This window comes from Pempheris klunzingeri, chromosome 9 (genome assembly GCF_042242105.1).
Source record: "Pempheris klunzingeri isolate RE-2024b chromosome 9, fPemKlu1.hap1, whole genome shotgun sequence".
Lineage (NCBI taxonomy): Eukaryota > Metazoa > Chordata > Actinopteri > Acropomatiformes > Pempheridae > Pempheris > Pempheris klunzingeri.
In genome coordinates this window covers 8,487,034-8,510,507 of record NC_092020.1, presented here as the reverse complement: position 1 = coordinate 8,510,507, position 23,474 = coordinate 8,487,034, and the positions used below count along the sequence as shown (strand labels likewise).

The following is a 23,474-nucleotide window of genomic DNA, read 5'->3' as shown; positions in this document are numbered from 1 at the left end:
ACAGTGAGACTGTTTGGATTAACGCTCCGTCCTCTGGATAAAGCTGTCTGAAACATTTATTTCAGACGGTAAACATTTATTTATGTTTCTCCTTGAACGTTTCCTCTGTCCTCAAGTTCATAGCTACAGTGCACAGTTTCACTGCTTAGACGTCCCACAATATTTCCTGCAGTGACATTAAGGCAGCAGCTTCTCTGATCTCTGACGTTAAATCGTCAGAAAACACTCAGACATGCACGAAACAATTAAGAAGTCGTCTGTAAAGCTCAGGCTGCTCAACCTAATTTAGAAGGATAGAATGATTCCTTTTCTAAATCTTCTAAAGAAAATAATTCAGCCCACGCATCATTCCTGATTATGTTATCCAGCACTGCCCCTCAGCAGCCGCACTGTGGTGCTAGAACCCCCCCACCCCCAACTGTACAATCTGCAGAGACGCAGTGCATTTTGGGGCGGCTGAGTGAGACAAGTGAGCTCACGGCTCACACTTAAAAATGTATGGAAATCTAACAAGCATCAGGGGATTTCCTGCCTGCACAAAATCCACATACTATGCAACCGAAACACCCTCCACACTCAATTTGACGCCATACTTAGTATGAGTAGTGTGTTTGTGTACCAGGGTTATAATAGCAGAGATAGTTACTGCCAGACTTGGTGACAGAGAAGAGCCCTGGAGACCCTGAATGTGTTTCCACGTAGCCTGTCGACGTCCTGGGGAATCTGTTCAATCTGTTCAATCTGTGATGGGAGGATGATGTCAGTTACACAAAGTGGTCTGTGGTGTGTAGAAGAAACATCAGTGGTTTACTTTCTAATTCGATTGACTCAGACAGAAGTTCCCGAAAATAACTTCCAGAGTAAGAGAGAAAAAGTCTGGAAATCTGGAAAAACAAATCTCAGGTAGCGAGTTACTTCATTAGATGCAGTTTCTTGCATCTATGTAGGTCTGTAGAAACACATCCTCAACAGCTGGGTTACTTACAAATGTGAAGTTTGTCGTCAAAGAATCCAGAACCAGACAAATGACAAAATATGAGCTGTTAACAGGCATGAATGTTTGTCTTACTTACTCCAAGGAGAGGCTTGGATGCAGTCTGCATTGTGTGTGTGTGTGTGTGTGTGTGCACGTGGGCCTGTCACTTTTCCAGCAGCTGGCAGCAAAATAACACACAGGAGCATAAGCAGCCTCATAATCAGTGAGCCTCATTGAGGCAAACACATTCACTTTGCATTATGTTACAAAACTTGATACCATTTTATCATTTACTGAATTACTGAATGAAATCACAGATCATCTATAAACAGCGTTATTACTAATTTGGCTCGACAAAGGTATTAGATATATTTGATAGATTTCTTTTTACAACCCTATTTTGTAAACCATAAGAACAGACTTCCCAAAACCTCATTTTCTAGAATACCTGCTCAAATATCTCACATAAACCAACACATCTCTTATGCTGCTATGCTGCTAAGTAAATGCCCAACAATCACTTTTAGAATATGGAGTGTTTTATAACTGATTGTAGGTAAAGTATTATTTTGGTGTGCGTATACAACCTATTTTATTTTTCCATCTTCCTCCTTTTGCCCCAGGAGCAGGTCAAAATGTAGCCTCGTTACACTTTTGGGAGCTCGGCCAGCTGTGCATTTAAAGTAGACAATGAATAAAATAGAATGTGATGATAAAATATTCTAATAAAAACTTTTCAGGAATATAAAAACACGTTTGCTGACAATACAAATATGAGATTACTGAATAAACAGGTCGTGAGTTATCTTCAGAGGTATCGCATTTTTATTTGCAAAAATATACAATATCTATACAAGGAGAGTAAAACACGTCCTTTACAGCTGTGTCCTTGACAGCGAAGACAAGAGCGTGCTCGTGTGTGAGATCTCTGCAGGGTCCGTGTGTGCTCAGGGCTCAGACTTAGACAGGCACTGCAGTCCTGGTAGCCTCCAACGACGAGCGCTGCTGTGGATCCTCAGGTCCAACCATTCCTGCTGAGCAGCACCCAGAGCTGCACTGGGAGCACAAAACCAAGGCGGCACAGTTCTTATCAGTGAATTCACCCGCAACACTGATGCATGTATTAGTGGCAATGTACCATTATTGCTAACTTGGCATCCTCACAGTTCCTACAGGAGCCTCCTTTTGTACCCTCACCCTGCTGTAGCACTCTTATATGTACTACCAGAGGAGCCCCTTGTTCAGATCTGCAGGATATTACAGTAGAAGGATAAGGGGAGGGCCTTGACATCGGTCATACTGTGACTACAGAAGTGAGCGGTGAGCTTTGGTATAATTAAAGAGACTGTGATGTACATACTGGTGTGTTTGCTGGCTGTGACAATCTTTGTCTTTTTTTTTTTTAAATCATCACACTTGATATGAAACCCTTTACTTCTGGCCCACTAATAACACAGGACGTTCTGAGGTGCTCTGAGGACGGGCATGAAGTGTGATACCTGTTCCAAACCACACCACTGAGGAATCACTGAGAAGAAGAAGAAGAAAAAGAAGTCGCACAAGTACCTCGGAGCGAGGTAGGGCTGCCCGGTGGTGGATGGATTCACTGAAGGGAGCTCAGTGGTCACCGAGGGATCAGACTGAGTCAAGTCCTCACCCTCCATACACCTCAGGTTGGTTATGCTGCTCCCCACCACTGCGTCAATGCTGTGTCTGCCGCTGGCCGGACCTGAAGAGTCACACAGATGTTTACCGTCTGCCACTGGACTGCATCCAGTGACGTTCTATCATCGGCACGTTTTTCCTGTTCAAATAAAGGCAACACTGTAGATTTAAGGGGGAGGTTGTCTCAACGTTTTTTTGTCCATGAGTAGAATAATGTTGTGGTCCACCTTGAAGCACACTGCCCACGTTGTTTAATTCCATACACTTAATTCAAAGGAAATGATCCACCTCTACAAAAAAACAGAAAGACCATATAACGCACGAGTGGACAGGTTGTGTTAACGATGTACAAAATGTACCCGCTACGTAGCACTCACTAAATAATGAATATTACCAGAAGGAAAATGATGGCATACATTTCCCTGTTTCACAGACCTCAGAGGCAAAGTGACCGAAACAAACAGTGAAAAAGTTTTGCTGAGGTACGCAAGATTAACTCGGTAACAAATGAAAGGCATCATTAGCTGCTGATTTAAAGTCTAGCGATTTTAAGTTCATGCTTGAGAGATCCAAGCTGCTCTGACAGGAGCAGAACATGGGGCCATGAGCTGACTTTGGGGAGGGGGGGGTGTCATGCTGCTGTGAGCCTCATGAAGTTAAAGTCACACAGAAATCCTGTCGCAGTCTGACAGAGACTTGGGAGAAGTCTTTATTCCACTGAGGAAACCAACCCAGACATGGGGAAAAGTACACTGGAGTGGCTTCAAAACAGCACCTGGCATGACCTGCAGTCAGTCCGGCGGAGAGTGTGTGACGAAACCTGGAAATGTCTACTGCAACATAGCTTCATTTCATTACTTAGGATAATCTGTTGTGACTAGAGGAGTTTCAGCATCCACACACACTGCTAATCCACATACTGTCAATGGTTTTCACAGAACTACTTTGTTGTAGAATTAACAGTCCTAATTACCCACGACGAAGGTACAAAAGAGGGTTTTCATCGGGTGACGAGTCATTTAACAGTGGGCCAGATAGTGTTATTCAGATGGTGAACAAACATGTCATTCTTTGACCTGACACTCACAGCAGCGTGAGAACGGCTCCCAGGCTCTGGACTGCAGCTGTGGTTTGGCCTGCGGCTGCTGGAGCAGGCACATCACCGCTGAGTCCACCTGCTGAAAAACCCTGCAGACAGAGGGAAGGATTACCAAAGCTGAAAGAAAATCATCAGCACAGGTGTAGCTTCTCTCCACCTCGGCTTTTACATATTAGGAACATGCCCTTTAGACTTGACTTTTGAATGCTGAATAATACCAGTATGTTTCAGCAGGTCACCAGTAATAACAGGTCATTTCTTCTTTTTTAAAAAAAAATATCTTTGTACTTCAGGATTGCTGGATTGCTTTGATAACTTCATTTGAACAAACTACATTACGCTGAGGGGCAGGATGTAACATACCGGAGGCTGAGCAGGCGTTGGTGGAGTTCAGCTGGCAGGCCGTATGTGTCTGACTGGATCAGCTCTCTGATAGAATCAAAGTCCTGCTTCAGCTGGAGAGCTCCCTGCACACTGTGGAGGAACGACAAAACATCACAGCTCTGAGGCCCCCTGGCTGGGGGGTCAGACCACGGATGCTGCAGTGTTGTGGTACGTGCCTCAACCACTAGGCTGCGGGGACAGCTCATTCTGTAGGACAGCGGAGGATAACGCCGCGGTAGACATCAGTGTATGATGCGATGACCAAAACCATACCTGAACTTGATCTTCTGTTTCAGGATGTGCTCCATCCACGCCTCCATGAAAGCTGTCATTGTTATGCTCAGTGTTTCGACGCGGGCGTCATCAGATAACGGTGCCACGCCCTCTAAAACCTGACCAATCACCGTCTGAGCTGCCAGAGAGGCGTACTCACTGGGACTGCTGGGAAAACCTGTGCACCAACGCGGAGATACACAATTCTTAGTACACATTAAAGTGTGGCAATAGTTGGGTTAGCATTTTTTCTTGAAGCCCAGTGTTCATGTTGTTTTGGCGCTGCGGAGGGCATCAGGCTATCCCATGTCAGGTGACATCACTCTCTAGCCCTGATCTAATTCAACTTTAAGCTGCATTTAACTCTTACTCTCACCTGAAGACAGAAGAAATACCTGGTGACCTAACCTGCACTGCCATCTGAATTCTATCTGCTTTTTCTAAAAGTAATATTATCTTAAATGACCCAAATAATGGATTCCATTAATTCATTCATTCTCCATCCTTTTATGTATCGCTGATATTTGAAAATGAATCTTCTCCACAGTATAAACCATCTAACATGGACTGGTGTTCATAACAGCCCCTCTGTAGTCTCTCCGTATTTAAACACAAGTTGAGCACACAGTTTATGTCATACGCTGCTATCCATCAATAACAGTCAGATGTCAGTACCTGTGCCAAGACCGGGTCTCCAGTGCACGGCAGAAGGCATACTCTGTGCAAAGATCTCCCCGGACATCCTCTTGCAGTCACTGGAGAAGTTCCTCAGCACCAGAGAAGAGAGCATCTGATGGACAGTGACACAGAGCGTTTGATATTGGATCTTTTTACATCAATGTTCTTCTCTCCTGCTCTAAATTACAATTGCAGGAGGCTGACAGGGACTGTTCTTCCTCTTACATGCTCCTATTTTCTTGCTCCTATCTTTTTTTTTTTTTTTAAATCAAATTTGCTGCTTTCCATTCAGGGTGGGTCCATCATCTGTGCCTCTGATCAGCAACACTAAGCATGGCTTTCACTGCTCTGCAAGAAAAACATTGTAGAAGAAAGTGTAGAAGAAGCTTTTCTAACGCGCTTGCTCACCTGCAGCTTGGATACACCCCCGTCGAGCGTTTCAAGTTGCTGTCTCAGGAGAAGCTGGTTGTAGCTCTGAAGAGTAGAATGATGGTCACTGTCGGAGGTCATCATCAGAGGCTTGGTGTGATGCACCATCCTCTCCAATGACTCTTTGAGCACCTGCAGACGCAAAGAAAGAACACACCATAAACACACGGATACTTATTTGATTTGAGGGCTCAAAGACAAAAACTGAGCTGAAAAGCAATGCGCTGGTGGCCAGAAATATGACTCCAGTGACAGCCGTTAGCACTTTATTTGTCTGTAGTCTGTCAGGCCTTGATACACACGCAGCACTTGTTATTAGAATCAATTCATTGTAGGTTTTGGTCTTACTGATAATACCAAAATATCAATTCACACAAGCCTTATCCGTGTGTACGTGTGAGAGATAAACGTGTCCAAGTTCAATGCGGTGCACATCTTTTCATCCCTGCATCAGCACAAACAGGCGTTTTGTAATGTAATTCTTTAATCCTACACTGACTCAGGTAAAAAGCGGTTGATGTAAATGAGTAACCTACTTTGAGGTCTCCTTGTGTAATAAGCAGGAACTTGTTGAGGCTCCATGAGGAGAGGAACTGGTATGCCTTGGACTTGACCCACACTGTAGACAGTTGCACTGTGGCTAATGCCAAGCTAACTGTCTGTCTCTGGAGAGTGAGCTTTGAGGGGGAAAGCTTAAAAGAACCTGAGAGAGAGAGAGAGAGAGAGAGAGAGAGAGAGAGAGAGAGAGAGAGAGAGGCTTCACTTAACCAATCAGAGCAGGAGTATCTCATTAAGGAGCTCATTAAGATCTTTGAAATCTGAGATTACAGAGGAGAATTTGTTTGTTTTTGTTCATGTCATTAGGAGCATTAGAAGGAGCCAAAGGAATCTTTTCCCCCCCCACAGATGACCCGTCTCATGCTGTTTTTATAAAGTTACCCACTGAACATTTAAAACAATTACAAAATGCCGTGAGAGGCAATAGAAAAGACCAAAAATTGACTGACAGCTGGTGGTGAAATTGTGGTCAGTTAAGGTTAACAGGTAGAAAGAACTACAAAAACTAAGTACTGTTCCACACATTGATGAATGGGGTGATATTGTGCACAAAGGGATGCTGCTGATGAATGACCGAAGGATTTTTAATTTTTTTTTTGTAAACCTGCGGCTCTGCTGGTGGAGTGACGGCAGCACAGAGACGATAGGAGAGGAGGGAACAGCAGTAAGAAGTGCCCCATGGTCACTGACATCATGGCACCTCCATCTTGCTCAGACGACATCATAGAGCTGCTGTGTTGTTTTAAATCCGCGAGACACTTATCTTTCAGAGCCGAACCTAAGCTCCTGCACAGCTCTGGAAAAAGACAGACAGAGAGAGAGAGAGACAGCACGACAAAGTAATGCAACAGAAAGACTAAAGTTAATAGTGTGATTGAGTGAATAGAAATATAATAGCCTGGGTAAGAACTCCCCCTAACCTAGCGGCCCTGCAGGACTCACAGAGGACCACTAAGGTCTCCACAGACCACTCTAATCTTCACTTGTTGTTTTTCTGCAGCTGACACTTCTGACAACCTTTCCCTCTGACTCCACTTGCTGCTACTTCTTCTTCTTCTTCTTCTTCTTCATCTACTCCTGCCTGACCTGAACATGCTGAAGGATGGCTTCTAACAAAACTTGCTAGGCCGTTGCTGTGCTCTCCACAGCTAGGACTAGAGAGAGAGAGAGAGAGAGAGAGAGAGAGAGAGGCTCAGACCAAGAGGTGGCACTGATCTGCCACTTCATGAATTGGCTATCGTGATCCCTTTTCTAAGGGTGCTGTCCTGAGGTGAATTATGAGTAACCAAGTCAACTGTGTTACTGAGCAGTTCTGACAGCCCGAAGAGTGCACACTCACTCTATTTCCTGACTACGTCACCATATAATATTTCAGTGCTGAGTATGTACTACTTATCCAACATGACATCAACATACAAAATTGCTACACAACAAAGACTGAAAATAGGCAAACATTTAAATAAGTAAATCCAGTCCAACTGATTGGTAGTTCTGCCCGGTGCCGTTTAAATCAACCACTAAGATTATTTCTGCAATCATTTCAACAATAGCTCTGCCAAGAGTGTGTGCGTGTGTGTACTCACCATAGTCCCACTGAGCATGTGCTGTAAGGGCTAACAGATACATACTGAGGTCCTCCAGCATAGTTCTGCACTCCACTGGAACCAGATCTACAACAAACGGCACAAGACCCGGAGATGTCGTATCATGTCAGCTTGATTTCTCCTCTTAATGAGAGACAACGTATTTTAAGCTTAAAGATCTGAAACAGATACAAAGCCGTAATAATTGGTAACAACATGCAAAACGGTTACCGACATTCTTTTTCACCTTCAAGTTCATTATTGTCATTTACATAGCAGCAACGCTGAAGTAGTCGCTGTTAGCGACATTCTTAGAGCTCAGACTCTCTCCTACAGTGCTCTCACAGATAACCCACCTGTCACGTAAGTGGAGCAGAATCTGCTTAGAACCTGAGACACGAGCTAGCACGGCAGCTAAAATATAGAAATGTAACGTAACGTAAAAATATAATAGAACACTGAGAGGATGGAAGGGCAAGGGCAAATGCTCTACAGTGGCCCGACACTTTTCTATTAGGAGAAATATGCTGCAGCTTCAGACACAGAAACAATGTCAGTTCAAAACCCTGTACAAAAATAGAATAGAACAGATTAGAAATGAAAAAATGTGCTGCAGACAACCAAAGAAAATATGTACAGCAAACGTACTTCAAATACAGGAAAGATGCAAAGCGTTCTGAGACACACACTAGTAACCTGACTGGACATTATCGTCTTACCCATCTTTGAAGCTTGACTGATCCTGTGCAGGATTTGGAACCTCTTGCGGTTGTCTAGGAGGTTGATGCTCTCTACGCTGTGTCCTGCCTGTGGCGTCTGCAGCTGCAGCCACAGGGCTTTGCCGCAGAGAGTCCACAGCAAGGTGTGGTACTGTTCGAAGAGATCAGTGAACACCAGCGACTGACCGAGGTCCAGCCACTGTACCGAATGAGGCCACCGAAGAAAGTCTGGCTTAGCTGTTGTCCCCTCTGCTCCCACGCCGTCCTCCTTCTCTGGATCTCCATCCCTCCGAAAACCTGAGCTGAATGACAAAAACAGTGTCACACAAGGACTGGGTACCTGCAACTGTCAGTGTCGTCACCTAAAGAGCGACAAAACACAAGCTGGGCGTTCAGGCAGATGTGCAGTAAATCTGAACAGTAGTTTGTGACAGACATCCGACTTCAGATCCATCCAACAAGCAATTTGTTGAAAGCACACTGGAGCCTTGGATGTCTAACAACAGTAGCTCAACTATCACCATGGCAGACAGTGGCTAGTTAGTCTCAACATTACCTGGCAGTGACGTCTGGCCTGGATGTTATGTCCAATCCAGCCAATTCTCGTTGAGCTTCTTCCACATTTTGGTCCTTGGTAAGTCTTGTGCTCAGTCTATTCAGATCCACTGAATGAGCTGTACAAATGATTGGATCACTTAAAATCATCTGGCCGGTCTTTCCATTTGGGGATGCCACGTCTGTTATTGTATCTGAGGGCGGTTGTTCGGTTGGTGCCTCTGGAGTAGGCGTATGTGATACCAGCGGAGCCAGGAGGTCATTGGAGGAAACTAGAAGCTGAAAAAGCAGCTCTACTGAGGACTGGCTCTGTTGGCAAACCCCTGGCAGGGCAGAGAAACTGTGGAAGGGGGTTGAAGGACATAAAATGGTCTGCACCAGTTTACCATTTTGGATTAGTTTTGGTTGGACTGAGTCCAAAGCTTCCACACTGGTCCGGGCTAAACCACTCTGGGACATGTATGTTTGGCACTGGCTGCTTTGGTCTTTAGTTAAACCTTTTGTTCTGTTTTGGACAACGATGGGTTTGGCTAATACAGGATGGTGGGTTTCCAAGATAGGACAGTCCAGATGAAGGTCAGGGGTGTAAACAGGAGAAGACTTATGGCAGGTGTGATGAGAAGATGACGGCAGAGAGGCGCAATGATTGATAGGGAAGGGAGGAGAGGAAATAAGGTAGGTGTGCTGCAGCTGCTCCCAGGTCCACTCAGGTCTCAGTGTAGAACATGCACTGGCCTCATGGTTGCTGTGAACCTGACAGACGTGATGGCTCTGCTCAGACGCCCAATGCTGCAGCTGCTTGGCCGCCATGTCTGCATGATGCACTGCTAAAATCCTTATCAGTTCTTTGACTGAGAAGGCATCAGGGTGATGCCCTTTGCAGTTAGGAAGACTAAAATCCAGTGTGGGAAAATGTGCTTGTTGTAACACTGCAGTCCTCAGCTGAGTGGTGCTGTGCTGCACTCTCTGCTCCCCAACAGCCTGGTTATACAGTTCTGTTCCAGCTAAAATATCCTCCAGGACTTCTCTTGGAATAGAGTCTAACTCAGTCTGGGCTATAGCAGACAGGATGACATACACGTACTGTTCCATCAAAACCATGGCCTGCAGACCAAGTGAGTCCAGAGTGTGTTTGATTTCCACCAATAGCCTGGTCTGCTGGAACAGTGCAGGTCTCAGATAGTGGTCAGACTGGACTTTGGAGAACAGACAAGACCAGTGGTTGAGATGGACCCGGAGCTCCTGGCTCAGTGAGCTAAGATCAACCCTGAATGAAGACCAGCTGGACGGGGTCTGGAGGAGAGAGGAGAAGGCTTGTGAATAAGCACCAGAGGTATCCTTTAAGTGCAGATACAGTACCGGAGTTTCAGTGCTAATACCAAAATGATTCTTATGAATGTTACTTTGAGAAATACAAGCATGTCTCTTTCTAAAACCAAGTGTCAGATGCTAAATGCCGTCTAAACAAAAGCATTCATGCAACAACTTGTGTAAAATAAAAAGCAGCCTAAAACTGTCAAAATTATGGTTTACGAACTATCAAGAACTATTTGATTAGAAGGTTAAAAAGAATATAATGCTGCTGTTTATGGTTGATAAAATGTTTTGCCATTCTTTGAGCATGGCCCTGCGATTGGCAGTGTCTGTCTGTCTGTCACAACAAGGCTGAAATAGCTCAACAACCACTGGATGGATGGCAAATTGAAGTGTTCTCCAGACCTCCATGGTCCTAAAGTATGTATTCTACTGACTTTTCCTCTAGCGCTGCCATGAAATCCACTTTTTTTTTTTTTTAAAGATTATGCTTTTTTGGTCATTTTATAGCTTTATTAGACAGTGACAGTGATGAGGCAGACAGGGAATGGGGGACAGAGAGAGGGGGTGGAGTATGGAGCAGTCTAAAGACATGCAGGTGAGGTTACTCTATATTGCCCGTAGATGTGAATGGCTGTCTGTTTCTATGTGTTGGCCCTGTGATTGACTGGCAAACAGTCCAGGGTGAACCCCGCCTCTTGTTCAAAGTCAGCTGGGATTGGTTGGATCAGCAGTACAGACAATGGATGGATGATTTTTTAACCGATTTTCCACCAAAATTCGGACATTTCGCTTTACACTATGTCATTTGACATAGCTTCTCATCTGGTTGGCCTCTCCCCCCGCTTGTGCACCGCACACTATGCGTTTGGCGCCAAAATAGCAGCAGCCATACCATGAGCCCAACTGACTTAAAATTGGAAATACATATCCCATTCCGCCCTACAAAAAACGCCTCTTGGACCACTATGATGTTTTTAGTTCACTTGCATAGTCTAGAAAACAATAATATGACATCTGCTTTTTGGATTTTGATTGTATCAACATCAAATTTGGTATCCATTTGTCACACACCTCGTGGGACTGAGATACACAAATACATAACTCACATAACGGGGCAAGATTGGTCCAAAAATATGTTGCCATTAATCAAAAAACTTTGCAAAGGACTGACTGGTCTTAGCATGAAATTGGTCACTGACCATCTATCAAATCATCAGAAATCTTAGGATGCCATCACCTTCCTCACACACAGGACCCTCTCACACCTGAGGGTTAGGGCTAGTTTGTGGTTTATTGAATAGATTGAACAATGATAAACATACCAGGTTTCCAATTCTGTTGTTTCAGTGATTCTTTGTTCCTGTCAGTCAGCCAGGTGAGAACTGTGTGTCCTGTCCACCTGTGCCCTCCCCCTCCTGTAACCCTTGCCCCTACATATACAGCCAAGTGCATCTAATTACCACCGCCCGGTGTCCAAAATAATAATAATGCAACACGTATGGAAAGGAAAATACTGTACCATGCCAACAGTAAACATAAAAGGCTCCTATACTGGCCCTCGAGGAACTGTGCTGGTGCCATTCCTCTTCACTCTTTACACCGACCATTGTAACACCATCCAGTGTTGGATGCAACCAAAAGACTGACAAAGAGCTTCATCACATGGTGCGATAACAATCTCCTAAAGCCCAATATCAGCAAGACCAAAGAGCTGCTGGTGGGCTACTAGAAGAACAGGAGGCCCCCTGTCTCTCTGCGGGACTCATTATATACATTATATTAAGTTATAGTAAATATTTTCACCCCATACTGTATTTTATATCCTATATTATATTATACTGTATACTGTAATGTTCATCTCACAACGGTAGCTCACAGAAACGTGGGAATAGTTTGAGACATTCCTGCGGTGTAGCCCGACCTGGTCAAGGGTCTGGTTGGATTTCTTCAGCTGATCCTCCAGCAGCTGGCTCACTCTGGATATGTATGCCGCTGACAGACGAGCCCTCCTGGTGTACTCGTGTGTGAAGAGCAGCAGGGATCGCTGCTCCAGGAGCCTCCACAAAGTTCTGTAGTTCCCCTGCAGGAAGGAGGAGGAGGGCAGGAGGAGGACACCGCCCTGTGCCGGGAGGCCTTTAACACAGACCTGATGGGGAGGGAGAGAGACTCAGTCAACTCTGTGAAACAACTATGTACAATTAAAAAAATCATGTTCCAGCGGTCTTGATAGCTCACACTGCTTTTACTCCTAATTGGTTTTTTCTAAAGATTAACCATTAACAGTTTTTACTTCCTCATAGAACTACACTATTCTTAGGATCATTAGATTTTCTTCTTTTCCCCATATTTTTTCATCTCCCCGTTTCTAACAATTACTTCTAAAATGTGTTCTGCTAACGACTCCACTACTGAAAACATCCTCTACATATACATACACGTTCACGCCCCCACACACGGAGTCACACAGGAAAGTCTGTGCTTGTCTCTTTCACCCATTCATGTCACGTTGTACTAATTATAACTGCATATGCTAAGAGATACGGCAGAAATGCTAAAAAAGAACAAACACTGATTATCACTTTATATATTATATTATAATATATATATATTCAACATTAAATACATACACTACTCACAAAAAGTTAGGGATATTCGGCTTTCAGGTGAAATTTCAGGATGAACCTAAAATGCATTCTAACCTTTCCAGGTGAACTTAATGTGACCTTCTCTAAACCTTTGAATGCACATGTCCAACTGTTCAGTGTTTCAGTACTTTTTGCACCAGTTGCTGTTCTCTAACAAGAAGCTTAACAGCAACATTCACAACAGGTTTGATCCATGAATCCACCAATACATTTCCTGCTTCAGTTAGAATTGGTATTTAAACAGTCCTCCTCATCATGCTGTTCACATTCTGACATCATGAGACCAAGACGACACCTAACAGTTGATCAGCAGCACCTCAACACTGGAGGCTTCAAACAGGAAGTCCTCAGACGGAGGTGTTCACTGAGCTTAGAGAGTCACAGAGTGTCATCAGGAGGTTGTAACAGTGATACAGAGAGACTGGAAGAGTCACAGAAAGGAGAGGAGTGGACGTCCTTTGGCCACATCCCAATTTATTGAGACACTGAAAATGTTTTGTTGTGGTATACCTACCACTGTTGTTAGATTTTCTTTCTATAAATTGTTTAAGATGAATAAAACTACCATTGCATGCTTCTACTTAAATGCCCTACTTTCATGATATAATATCGCTGTAGCATTCACATTTTCCATTTTCCATATATTTCACCTGAAAGTCGAATATCCCTAACTTTTTGTGAGTAGTGTAAGTGTCACAGAAAGAACGTTTGCATCTGTTTTATCAGAACACTGTTTTAACAGAAATCCCTGTAAAGTGAGTACTTGAGGCTAAAAGGGAATCATTTGAGAAGACTGCCCATCAGTGCCACCAAAGCACAATGTTCTTCAGTGTTGTTTTACCTTACACTGACTGAAACTCAGCTTCCCTGCAGGCCCTGCAAGCTCACCTGGGGAGATCCCATCTGAGACCCACCGACCGGCTGCCACTGGGGGGCCACAGTGAGAAGAGCCTGTTGCACACGCAGGAGACGCGCAGAGGACCGGGACACCAGGTTGTGAGCGACAACAAAATTTCCCTCCTCCTCTTCCTCATCGTGACTGCGGCTGTGGAACAGCCACTTCAGGCTGGGATTAAAGGTGCTTCTGAGTAAAGTCTCAGCTCGCTGCAAGGAACGGGAGATGGACCTCTGCGACCAGGAAGCTGGAAACGTCACAACATGAGCTCATCGAAAGCATCTTCAGTATCTTAAAACAAAAGCAACCTGCAGGACATGTGGGTGACATTCTTTACAAGGTAATACCATGATATGTTATGCTATGTTATGTTTGGTATCACTACTATCACAGTTACTATGTAGTACATACTCTATAGAATTAGAACTAGCTCGTCGTTGGATTTGGGACAGAACATATGTGCTCGGTGCTGCCGGCTGATAAGAGTTTTTGAACACAGCTGCTCCAGCAGCACGCTGCAGGGCAGAACATACAGTACCATCAGTGGTCAGGTCCTCTGTCACCACGCAGGAAGTGCATCTCCTCTGGAGGACAAAAGGGGGACAATCAAAGATGTATTATGGACCAGTGGTTGAGTTGAGACATTTGTGAATTATCTGTTTCCTTATTCCAAAAAGCACAACATGCATGAATATGATCATTGCCACTGTTTTCATTTAACAATAAATTGTAGGATCCAAGAGTGTTTTGTAGAAGCACGTCTATGAACGCTCTTAAATGTATTAAAAAAATATCACCACCATGCAGATGATATTCAATTATACATCTTGTTTAAGCCATATGTATACAAAATCTTTATTTTTACTGAATAGAAGTTGTTATTTTTGCTCCAGCCACCCTTGTCCCTAACGCTAGGGAAGGTTTCAGTTTTCTTTCTACTTCTAGTGTTTTTTTCATGTATTTTTATTTAGCGTTTTACTATTTTTAAAGCTGTATTTTATGTCTGTTGCCTTATTTATTTATTTTTTTAAATTGTGGAGCATTTTGTAACTTGCGAAGAAATGGAGCCTAGCACTGTAGTCTGTAAATAACAAGGAAACGTTTGGTCGCATAGAGAAAAAGGAGATTTTCCACACCAGCTAGTCTCTGTGGCTTCTGTTTGCTGCTAGCCAGCTGATCTGTGCAACCCTGCAACCAAATCTGCTCTGCAGAGATCAGAGTTCCCACTAAATGGAATGCCTTTAGATTACACATACTTCAATAATTACCAATATTAGACCGACAGAGCAACTAATTGACTGGTCGAGGTAATAAAGATTAAAATATTCATTTGTATTTGTTTGAATATGTAAAACAGCTAACCTGCTCCTTTTCTGGACAGAATGACTCAGTATTTTCCCAGTCTGAAAGAGAGAGACACAAAAAAGCCACAATCATCAGTTGGCATGTACAACTAAAGAAAAAAAGCACATTACCACCTCTGGATTAGCAGTTTGTGCATTGGCATTACTTGTCCTATGAGGTGTTCTTGATGCTCAAAATGATGTATGGCCTTTGCTTTCTATTATGTGAATTCCTGGACATTAAATGTTCATCCGCAGTCCAGTAATCTTTGTTCTGAAAGTGTAGCATATTTATCTACTACTACTACAACGAAGATGATGACGCTGAATTCTAGTAAATGGAAGTTCATGAATTAGTCTGTAGATTACATGTAGTTATATATATGATATTATAGGTTATACAAGGTGAAATGGGTGAGCGTGGCATACAGTGTGTAAAGGTGAGTATTTCTATGTAATTTATGTCTTGTGGAGCATTCGGACGGCACCCAATAAAGATATTTGCTGCGTCTTGATACATACAACAATAACTGGATTTTAAGAGTGCACTGCAAACTGGAATGTTTTCCCAATTACCAGACAAATCTAAGCAATTAAGACTTTGGGCCAAAGTGAAATACAAATCCCACCCAACAAGCTCCTCTAATCAGTTTCTAGGTCATCAAACTGAATCGTGTGTGTGTGTGTGTGTGTGTGTGTGTGTGTACACATCACCTGCAGTCAGACCAGGCTCTCCACCAGGATCTTTTAGTATCTCTGGGTTGTTATGATCCATCCCGGACAATGCAGCAAAGCTATGAGCAGACAGCATACGTACATTTGAGGTGTTCCATGCTTCTTAAAAAAGGAGACATCCAGGATGTTTGTAAGGGCGACGTGTTGTCTGCGACAGTGTCGTCTCATTTTCTAACTCTGCATATTCTGACTAAAGTATTTTTTGAATATTTTCAGTCTTGATGAAACGGCTTTACAAAAGGGATTTTCATAATTAAGATATCAGCCAGACCACGTGAAACATGTGAGTTTCTAATCAATTTCTTCAATTCCATGACAAACAAATGACAGCTGATACCATCATACACTACTCACAAAAAGTTAGGGATATTTGGCTTTCAGGTGAAATTTCAGGATGAACCTAAAATGCATTCTAACCTTTCCAGGTGAACTTAATGTGACCTTCTCTAAACTTTTGAATGCACATGTCCAACTGTTCAGTGTTTCAGTACTTTTTGCACAAGTTGCTGTTCTCTAACAAGAAGCTTAACAGCAACATTCACAACAGGTTTGATCCATGAATCCACCAATACATTTCCTGCTTCAGTTAGAATTGGTATTTAAACAGTCCTCCTCATCATGCTGTTCACATTCTGACACCATGAGACCAAGACGACACCTAACAGTTGATCAGCAGCACCTCAACACTGGAGGCTTCAAACAGGAAGTCCTCAGACGGAGGTGTTCACTGAGCTTAGAGGGTCACAGAGTGTCATCAGGAGGTTGTAACAGTGATACAGAGTGACTGGAAGAGTCACAGAAAGGAGAGGAGTGGACGTCCTTTGGCCACATCCCAATTTATTGAGACACTGAAAATGTTTTGTTGTGGTATACCTACTACTGTTGTTAGCTTTTCTTTCAATAAATTGTTTAAGATGAGGAAACTACCATTGCATGCTTCTACTTAAATGCCCTACTTTCATGATATAATATCACTGTAGCATTCACTTTTTACATTTTCCATAAATTTCACCTGACAGTTGAATATCCCTAACTTTTTGTGAGTAGTGTATCTCCTTAACAGTTATGAGAGTCAACAGTGATCCTTGTTTGGTGGATTTCTTTCTGAGGAAAATTGTGTACTTTTTATTTGACTGCATTTATTGACAGGTACAGTTTACAGATTTCTGTTTCACAGGATATAATGGATTTATAAAGTCTGATGCATTGTTGCAGATTAAAGCACTTTAAAGTAACTTCACCAACAGTTGAATGCTTCTTATACATTGAGGTAGAAGTGCATAACACAGGTCCAACATTTGACCTGAAGGTTTTCCTTTGATGCCAAGTACTTTGTCGTGCCTGAATGTAGTTACAGTCTGTTTTCACATGTTTGCAACGCTATTTTTTTTTTTTTTTATAGAAGTAAAGGATGTGACTACTTCTTCAGTGACAGGTTAGCAGATAACGTGTTGTTCTGTAGCACTGATTTCACTTGTGACACCCAGTGATGAAGAACCAGGCGCTCATGACGGACTCCAGTTTTCTGTAACATAAACCAGGCGACAGGAAGAGACACCGAGTGTGGGGCTAACTCAGCGTTATCGATATTCTCACTCACCATTAGAAATGGCGCTCAGACGTCCATCCCTGCAAGTCCATCCTGACGGGACGGCACGGGACCTGTTTTCACCGCCGACTCGTCGTCCCCGTCGGTAGCTTCGCCTCCAACGAGCCCACGTATTAACATGGTCCTCTCTACCAGCAGACTCGAGTTAGCTGTCCACTTATTTCTTTTATTAGCCGTGTCTGCTCTTCATCTTCGTCACATTCCCTCAGGTGAAACGGCCGCCCCGAGCCGAGTCTCCCGTTACCGACTTACGCCCTTTCTCAGATGTACTCGTTAATCCATTGCTCAGGAAAGAAGTGCGGTTTAAAATAGCATCTGCTAGCGAGGCCTGAAAACACAGGATGTAGCGCCGGCAGCCAATCAGGAGAAAGCGTCCCCTCGGTTGCTATGGAGAACAGAGGAGTCTCGTCTGAGAAACGGCGCCTCCCGCGCAAGCGCGTGTCACTTTTCTGATTAGGACCTGCAAGTGTGCGATGGAGGTTAATTAATCTAATATGGGCCCTTCCATGCTCATATTAGATTTATAATCAATAATGAAATATATTTTCAAATGACTACATCTGTTTAACTTTCTTTTAAATCAAACTTATCGGAAAAATAGAAAGTTAATACTTGAACATACATTAATGTGAACTAGGAACTGCCTAAATGACATTAAAAAAAAAAAAAAAATCTTTGGGAAAAAATATCTCGTGTCATCTGATTTATTTCCACTGTCCCACCCGCTAACAGGGAGGGGCGGAGTTTATGATCCGTACTGCAGCCCGAACGAGATCGAGATGTTTTATTACTTTTAGGGGAGCTGTCTTGTCCTCCATCTTTATATGCAGCCTGTGGTTCTTTCCTTGCCGCCTGCTCTCGTCCACCAGCGGAAGAAGCGGAGCAGAGCGTGTCCTCAGTGTCCATACAGTCCATGTCGGTATCCCAGAGCACCCGGTGTCACAGCCAGCCACCCGTGCCCAATACCCTAAGGTTAAAGCCGCCCTTTCCGGTCATGTGACCTGCTGGATTGTTTGGGGCCGCGCTCTTTCAGTGTTGGCGGGTATCTGAGGGCTGCAAGCTCGCTGTAACGTTGAAGCCTCTAGTTTGACCGGAGAAATAACCTCCCTTACCTCACTGCACAATCTTTATTAGGAAAATGTCTGACTGGACCAGAGGCAGACGGCGCGATGCTCACAGCAGCGAACATGAAAACAGGTAACGCTAACTTTTTTTCTAGTTTGATCTAACGTTACTGAAAATGCCGGCTGTATGAGTGCCCATTGTGTCTTTGTGCCCCGTCTGGAGGCGGTCTGTTCGGTTAAGGTTAGCTGAAATCCTTGTTTCTAAAGATATGTTTGTGGATGTGATGCTAGCCGCCTAACTCGTTTGGTGGTAACGTGTGAGAGAGGCTGTTTCTGTAACTTTAATGAACACTGCGACTGTTCACCTTCCAATCAACGTTAAATGTTTGCTTTACATCTTCTTCCATGTGCTAGCTTGTATGACTAGCTTTGGTTTTTACCCTGTAACGTTACCGGGTGGCTAATTTCCCCTGTTCGGGCTCTGCTTCCAACACTGGGACAGACTGTTGACGTTAGCGCTGTGGTGTTCCCAGTTCAGTTGTTAGTGGCGCGGAAGAGAAGCAGAGGAAGAAGCGGCAAAGTCTGTGGCAAATGAAGTGACAGGCCTTATGGCCACTGCAGTTAGTCGGCAAACAACTGAAATGATATCGAAATATCGACTGAAATCATACAAGCCCTGAACAGGAGCGGATAGATGAACAGACGGGACCGAACGATCGGAAGGAAGAGATGCATGGCGGGAGAAAATAGTTTTAAAATGATTTCTATTCTATTAAACGAAAGAAAGTCCACAGTCTTAACGCGTTTAACAACATTTAATGTTAACATTGACCGTAATATCACTATAATCAAAGACTCGAAACAGTCTGGATGAAAAAAAAACATTCTGTCCGCTGCACGACAACAAGATTTTAACCGGTTTCCCAAGTTGCAACGCTGTTATGTACCCATGTTGCAGCGGGCTGCCATCTTTGTTGTGATTAGCATTAGTGAGTTCCTGTTGCTATTTTATCTGTTTCCAAACTATGCAGTCCGCAAGCCAGCTCCGCGCCTGATGCGCCAGGTTAGGTAGATTGTTTGGTATTGTTTAAGTGGTTTGTTCCACTCAGGTAGAAACGTTCTCACGAGAAACGCCAGTTGAACATATGCTTGTGTGTTGTAACACGATGGTGTTTGCGCAGGAGCTACGGCTCGTCCCAGTGGTCCCACTGCAGGAAGAGAGGGATCGATGGAAGCCTGCGGCCCGGCAAAGACGCAGGTGGCAGGGACAGGGAAAAAGACGGCAACACCCAAGCAGAAAAGAGACATGCCAGGTAAGGTTGTACACCTACTGTAGATCAACGTGGAGGAGAAAGTCTTTCTAAATAAATCTTATTCGCAGTGCTCTAACATTGAGTGTTGCAGGGATAAAGCCATGTCATGAAACCATTTTAATGCACAAATGAGAGTGAAACATTTAAAAGTCCCCAAAGCATCTAATTAACATTTTGTATCAGTCACAGTGCGGTTTGATTGGAGAGTGACATTCATTCAATCAGACTGTTACTTGTGATCTTATCCACTAATGTGACTGTTAACTGTCAAACTGAATGACGTGCCTTCTGAAGCACCAGTGACGTTCACCCGTGGCATGGTTTTTCTCCAAATTTGATACAAGCACAATGAAATGACACGGTGCACTTAACAGGAGAGGAACAAGCGATTCCTGCCCGTCTCTACTGATATAGATCGCCTTATGAATCCTTAATCTCTAATATGTATCATCCCCAACAGAAAGGAGTGTGTCCTTGTGAATTAGATGCTGTCATGTGGTTGCATGACAGCATTCTCACTCCGTGTGAATCCCTGGGTTATTAATAAGTTGGTGAACAGAGAACAATGCACGGGTGTAACCACATCTGCCGACACTTATATTTCCCACAGTGTATTTATGCAGGAACGCACCCCTTGTATGTTTCTTCTGCAGTTTCACCACTCCAGAGAGCGCCGGCCCAGTGTCCCGCTGCGGTCGACGGGCCGACTGGGGCAGCCAGGTGGAGGATGATGAGATGAGGAGGGATGTACACAGAGACATGCAGCGGTAACCAAACTCTACTTCGATTGCAGTGTTCTCTTCCCCTCTCTGATTCATTTCGAAGCGCGTTGTCGATTGAGTGCCAATCTTCGTTGTGTGTTCAGTTACAGGAGGAGGATACTGGGTGCAGAGGTCACCCAGAGAGAGAGAAAGACCTCCTCTGGCTCTTCTGGGAGGTATTTCATCTTTCATCATAACTTACCTTTATGACCATTAAACTGAAACTATTAATTTTCGTCCATTTTGTTGATGACACTGGCTTCTGAACACAGGTTACTATGCTGTAGATTGCATTACAGCTGCTGTTTTGAGGTTCCATTCACAATCTGTCGCAGCCTGTCGTGCCTATATTGTCTATATGTTTGAATGGGTGATAAGTGTGTCCATCTGCCACAGCTGTGACTCCAGAGAGGGGGAAAACATTGAGACTGACGAGGCTGTGTTGCTACGACGACAAAAACAGATCAACTATGGAAAGAACACGTTGGCCTATGACCGATACATCAAAGAGGTCCCGAAGTAAGTCGACACAAACGCGCACACCCTCAATCCATACAGCAGAGGAAGAGAGGATTACAGTGGGAGAAATCACATGCCCCAAAGAGTCATGTCGTAGCATAGTAATTAATAACAGATAAAATATTGACGTATAGTAAGTCAGTTACACATTCATCTCTCATTTAATATCTTAATTTTTCTTTCCCCTTGTGTTTCCAGACACATGCGTCAACCGGGCGTTCATCCAAAGACCCCCAATAAGTTCAGGAAGTACAGCCGTCGCTCCTGGGACCAGCAGATCAAGCTGTGGAAGGTCAAACTGCACGCCTGGGACCCCCCTACAGAGGATGGCCAAGACAAAGTTCTCCATAACATGTAAGAAAAGCCTTTTGACAAGACACAAGTCACCTGAGGCGCACGAACCGCGCTAATGTTCACGCGCTGTGTTTGTCATGTGTTCCATCCAGTGAAGAGCTGGGCCTCGACGATGTTATGGACATCGAGCTGGACTTCCCAACTTTGTCCGACTCCCAGGCCGCCCCGGCGTCTCTCCCCACGCACAACCCCTCCAGCCTGGAGGTGAGTTTTGAGTCACTTCTGCTTAGCTCAAACAACAACAAACAGACATGGTTGTGACTTCAGGGGGGAATCGGACACAGCGTTTGAGTTTCACAGCATTAAAAACTCTTAGAAATACATTTAGGTTTTTCACATTTTCTTGTCGCAGAAATGATAAGCAGCTAAACGGTGTAAAGAAAACTGTAGCTATGGTTTATTTGATGTGTCCATGATTTCCTGGTGATGAAAATAATCTCCTAGGGAGTTTCCTGGAAAACGACTATCTGTTAAAGTGGTCAGCCGACAATTGATTAGTTCAAAGAGAGCGAGTGTCTTTTCGTCACAGCACAGCAGGTCAGCTGACCTAACTTGGGAGATGGTTTTTTACACGAAACCGTCTGGGAGTTGCCTGTAGAAACTGTTTGCAAAGGGGCAGGCATGTTCAAAAGAATGCTTGGCAGAGGAATACTTGGATGAAACACCTGTCTATCAATATGTAACACTGGCAAACTGCAACCAGCCAGCTTAACAAACTGTATAATGTAGTTGTAGCCAGCCAGGAGAAGTTCGGCTCCAGCTCTTCTTTCAATAAAAGATTCTTCTCCACTTCATATATAAAGATGCTTTCGCAGCATCTGTGCTACGCTCTTATGGCAGGACACCCACACAACAACTGCTTGTAGATTCAACAGCTTACTTAGTTGTGTCAGAGCTTTGTCTCCAGTTTGTCTAGATTATATAGATCTAGCCAAGAAACCTCCCAGGTCATCTGTGAGTTAGTAGGAGATTACAGACATGTAATATAACATTTTGTCATTTTCATGTTTGTTTCATTTGTTTCTTTAGATGAACATGTAATTTATGAGAACCTTTTTGAGATTTCTAGAATAAAGTTGTACTATTTTGGGAATAAAGTCCAAATGTAATACCAACAAAGTCATAATAGTATTACAATATAAAGTCATTTCGATAAATCAGAATTTTATTTAATCTTTTCTTGAACTGGATCGCTTCTGCTCTTTCTCAGGGAGAAGACTGCTCAGGTACTCCAGTTAAAGTACAGAAGACGGAAGCCACAACGGAGCCTGACATGGCGTAGCTCATCGTTGGCCTTCTACAGCAACATACAACACGTTCACACACATCTCAAATGGTTCTGCCCTCCACCCCACAGAATGACTCTGCTCCGGGTACCAGCGCCTCGATCTGCTCAAAGCTCAGATGTGGTCACTGCACAGCCTCACAACACTGTGTGTGTGTGTGCGTCTCAGCTGGTGGTTATTAGTTCAACACTGTAACATATAGTTAGTGCTCTTTCTCCATCTATACTAGTGCTTCTTAATCCATAGGTTTGGACCATTTTACAAATTACTAATCTACTCAGGGAAGTCTTCTTTCATGGCAAAATGTTACAGTTACACGTTCAATCAAACTTCAGTCAGTTTAAATGGTTTGGGCTTTGGTGATGACAGGAACGTGTAGCACCCATCCATGGCCCGGTAGAGCAGATGTAGAGGTTTGGACATGTCCATCATGTGCAAATGTTCAGTCACATCCTTTTTGAAATTACTTAGTAGAATGCAAGAAGCCATAGTAGTTTAAAAGAGAAGGGCAAACCAAAGGCAAAGTATTTTCCTTTTAATGATTCTAATTGACTTTTTTTTTCCCTCCATGTATGTACAACTTTAAGTAGTGAAGAGCATCGCTTCACTTACATTGGGCTGTGATTTGTTGTTTTTTTTAAATACAAATGTTTCTGTGTTTCTTATTACTGTTTCCTTCACGGTGAAGACTTTGAAATAAAAGAAGAATAAAAA

The 23,474-nt window shown here is 43.7% G+C and overlaps 2 protein-coding genes across 3 annotated transcripts; one reads left to right on the top strand and one right to left on the bottom strand.

The window, feature by feature from the left end:
• Positions 1-1,784: 1,784 nt before the first annotated feature.
• Positions 1,785-17,526, bottom strand: ccdc142 (coiled-coil domain containing 142). The gene is made up of 18 exons (XM_070837334.1): positions 17,455-17,526; positions 15,834-15,913; positions 15,139-15,179; positions 14,315-14,360; positions 13,770-14,023; positions 12,158-12,382; positions 8,921-10,212; positions 8,365-8,666; positions 7,646-7,732; positions 6,667-6,858; positions 6,041-6,207; positions 5,484-5,636; positions 5,073-5,187; positions 4,398-4,575; positions 4,104-4,214; positions 3,729-3,829; positions 2,543-2,705; positions 1,785-2,032 (listed from the first exon to the last, which is right to left on the bottom strand). The coding sequence occupies exons 2-18, from the start codon at positions 15,892-15,894 to the stop codon at positions 1,924-1,926; spliced, it is 3,597 nt and encodes a 1,198-aa protein (XP_070693435.1). The 5' UTR covers positions 15,895-15,913; positions 17,455-17,526; the 3' UTR covers positions 1,785-1,923.
• Positions 17,527-18,481: 955 nt separating this feature from the next.
• slbp (stem-loop histone mRNA binding protein) lies at positions 18,482-23,457 on the top strand. 2 transcript variants are annotated; one of them, XM_070836801.1, is made up of 8 exons: positions 18,482-18,660; positions 19,709-19,840; positions 20,494-20,607; positions 20,712-20,777; positions 20,998-21,120; positions 21,319-21,474; positions 21,567-21,678; positions 22,685-23,457. In XM_070836801.1, the coding sequence occupies exons 1-8, from the start codon at positions 18,602-18,604 to the stop codon at positions 22,754-22,756; spliced, it is 834 nt and encodes a 277-aa protein (XP_070692902.1). In that variant the 5' UTR covers positions 18,482-18,601; the 3' UTR covers positions 22,757-23,457. The 2 variants fall into 2 exon arrangements, with proteins under 2 accessions (XP_070692902.1, XP_070692901.1); XM_070836800.1 differs by having other exon boundaries at positions 20,706-20,777.
• Positions 23,458-23,474: the final 17 nt, after the last annotated feature.